This window comes from Limulus polyphemus, unplaced genomic scaffold, assembly GCF_000517525.1.
Source record: "Limulus polyphemus unplaced genomic scaffold, Limulus_polyphemus-2.1.2 Scaffold600, whole genome shotgun sequence".
NCBI classification, from domain to species: Eukaryota; Metazoa; Arthropoda; class Merostomata; order Xiphosura; family Limulidae; genus Limulus; species Limulus polyphemus.
In genome coordinates, this window is record NW_013666210.1 from 462,826 (window position 1) to 465,695 (window position 2,870).

The 2,870-nt window shown below is 31.3% G+C and overlaps 1 protein-coding gene across 8 annotated transcripts in view; it reads left to right on the plus strand.

Annotated features, from left to right (window-relative positions):
- The first annotated feature begins 474 nt into the window (after positions 1-474).
- Positions 475-2,870, plus strand: part of LOC106459390 (transmembrane protein 98-like) — a 25,001-nt gene continuing 22,605 nt past the window's right edge. For 3 of the 8 annotated variants that reach the window (XM_022385871.1, XM_022385864.1, XM_022385863.1), the window contains exon 1: positions 606-927. Coding sequence is in view for 3 of the 8 variants with exons in the window: in XM_022385863.1 (XP_022241571.1) it covers positions 743-927 (185 nt within the window). In the remaining 5 variants the exon portion in view is untranslated. The other 5 variants (XM_013919007.2, XM_022385873.1, XM_022385874.1 and 2 more) reach the window with 5 other exon arrangements.

Consider the following 2,870-nt stretch of genomic DNA (forward strand, 5'->3'; position numbering starts at 1 on the left):
TGTTTTCGAATGAGTATATAATTATATCCTACTATCCTATATCATGCCCTCATTAATGTTGATACATCTGGATGAACCTGTTACTTTGGGTGCGGAGTTGATTTCTCTAGGCATATGTGCTATTGAATTTTTTAGGAGTATGATGGTTCATCTTGTACAAATTTCAATGAGTTGTACATATTTTCTTGTTTTTTACGGCAATAGTTTTCCCTATTCCTTCTTCGTCTGCTTACTCTTCTAATTCCTAACATAAAACGCCGCTTTCTCTTTCAGTGTGTATTTATTTTTCATCACGTCCTATTTTTAACTGTCTTTACTGGATATAACTTATAAATTAGAAAGCTTCTAAGTATTCCATAAGACTAATACAGACAGATGTTGAACATTTCATCAGATGCATTGCTTGGCTTGTTTAAAAATATAAAGACAGGTTAGCACAAGAGATTAACAAACACTGATTGTGATAGATGTCGCAGCGCTAACTCTGTTAACAAATGACGTCAGAATCTGTTAAAAATGTAAACTTGCAACTTTCATGTAGATGACTTAAAAATAATCTTAATAGTTACTGTCATTTTAATGAAAGCTCCACCAGGTAAAATGATTGTCTTATGACGTTGAAAATCTTGGTGATTAATTAAGGAATAAGAATAATCTTGTTTTTACTCGTGATAGACCGTTCTAATAAGTAGTATGAATCGTTTGAGATCGTCCCTCAATTTCAAGTTTCATTTTAACTCTTATGAGTTGCAAGAATAATGAGTATTCGAAATTTCGAATGGAAGATAACAGGTGTATGTGTATAATAATAAAATTATATATTTTGATTCTTACCATATCTTCAGATGTAAAATATTTGTCACATCATTACTTAATAGTGATACCCCAGATATTCTTGGTCATAAATTCCCGAAGAGTGAAATTCAAGTAAGGAAGCCAGTCTGTATTATTCAAATTTCAAGACACAAAAAGCTGTAACCTCTAATCCAATTGCTATTTAAACATTTAATTTTTAAAGTTTAATTTACAGAGTTATACTTAGGATTGTAGCTGAAGTTTGTTGCTTATTTCTCATTCATGATACCTAATGGTGTATCTAAAGTAGAGTATCCAAACTCCCATTAAATTTATTCTCTCCCCAATATCTTCATTCATTATTAACCACTACAACCAATAAAAAGAAAAAAATACAAAATGTCTCTAAATATATAAGATTTTGAGCTTCTCCAGACTGTTTGAGTCTTCTAGTTTAAAAAAATAATTACCTGCTTGTTTCCTACTCTAAATGGCTCCCTCCTTACTCCTGTTGAAGATGCAAAGTTGGGACAGATCCATTTTTTTCAGTTATGGTTACAGACACTCCCAGACCCTGCAAATAATATTAATCAGCTGATGTACTCGGTACCTATTCAACACACATGGTAAACATAGAAAACCATATGGAGATGACATAGAGGGTCAGATGGGACTTTCCCTCACATGTCACACCCAGTAGGACCTTAAAGATACATGCCAGGAATGTATCAATTGATCCAGCAGTTTACCAGTTATAAATGGACATACATTCAGACTTTTGTGCACCCTTCCCAATTACCCTCATCACATCATAGAAATTAATTTTCTGCTTGTTCTATATTATAGCTGGTTGAAGAGAATGAAAGATATGTTCTTAACTTTAGAAAAATTGTATTGTTGTCAATGATGTTTTTTTCAGGTAAAATTAGAAGCATACAAGAAGAATCTTTATGTTAAAACCACCAGAATGGTTTTCTCAATGCATTGAATAAAGCTTTACAGATCTAATAAAAAAAAATTATTCTCTTACATAAAAATTAACTTGTCTCTACTTTTATAATTTTCTCTTAATTAGATATATTTTTTTGAGTTGCCAAATATAAAGAATATTTCATAAAAACACTTTTTCTAAACAAAATGCAAAGGGCTGATAGTTATTTTTTGGTGAAAAACATGCCATGTAGGTCCAACATGGACAGTGACAGTTAACTAAACAGGATGGATTTACACAACATTAAGAACATTCTCCCTCTTCTTAATAAAGTAGCCATACATTGTATATAATATCTTAACATAATTGAGATAAAGTTAAGGAACTTACCTTTTTCCATTCTGCTCTAAAGCTGTACATGATGTTTTATGTTATTTTTGTTGGAAAGAGATTTCACCATGGATAGTTTTCAAAAATTGAAAAAAGTTTATTTTTAATGAAGGTTTGTAAGTTTCTAAAATGTTTTCCAAATATTGTGACTTTTATATAGATGGAATACTACTGGGACTAATTAATAAATGCCATACCACTTGACAACTTTCACTGCTTACAGACCACACCCTGGAGTTTTCAGTTAGTATGTCTAAAGTGTATCTGTTCAGTGTGTGCGCCACCAAGGTTTTGTATTTTTGGAGCCATAACATACTGCAAAATTCTCAATTAAATGTTTACACATTTCTTGTGGAATGGAATTGATGAATTACTCAAAGTTATTCTTCTAGCCATTCCATTTTCCAGGTTCATTTTAGTACACATTGTATTACCTAGAAAAAACAAAAGATTCTGTTATTAATTGCCAAAGCTGTGCTATTTTCAGATTGTGCATTTTTTTTTCTCGCTGTGTCTGAAATGTTTTGGTTTGATGATGGTTCAATATCTGAGGCCAACATTGAGATCAAAATGTAGCTAAAATATTCTCCTAGTATATTTCTAACATCATGTGAAAAACACTGTTACGTCTCTGTTCGTTAGTTAATTTTCCGTAAAAATTATTTCCGAAGAAACTTTAGCGATATAAGTCCTTTCTTAAATAAAACTGGTTTATTCTTTCTGAATACAACTTTGCAATACACTTAATTTCCAC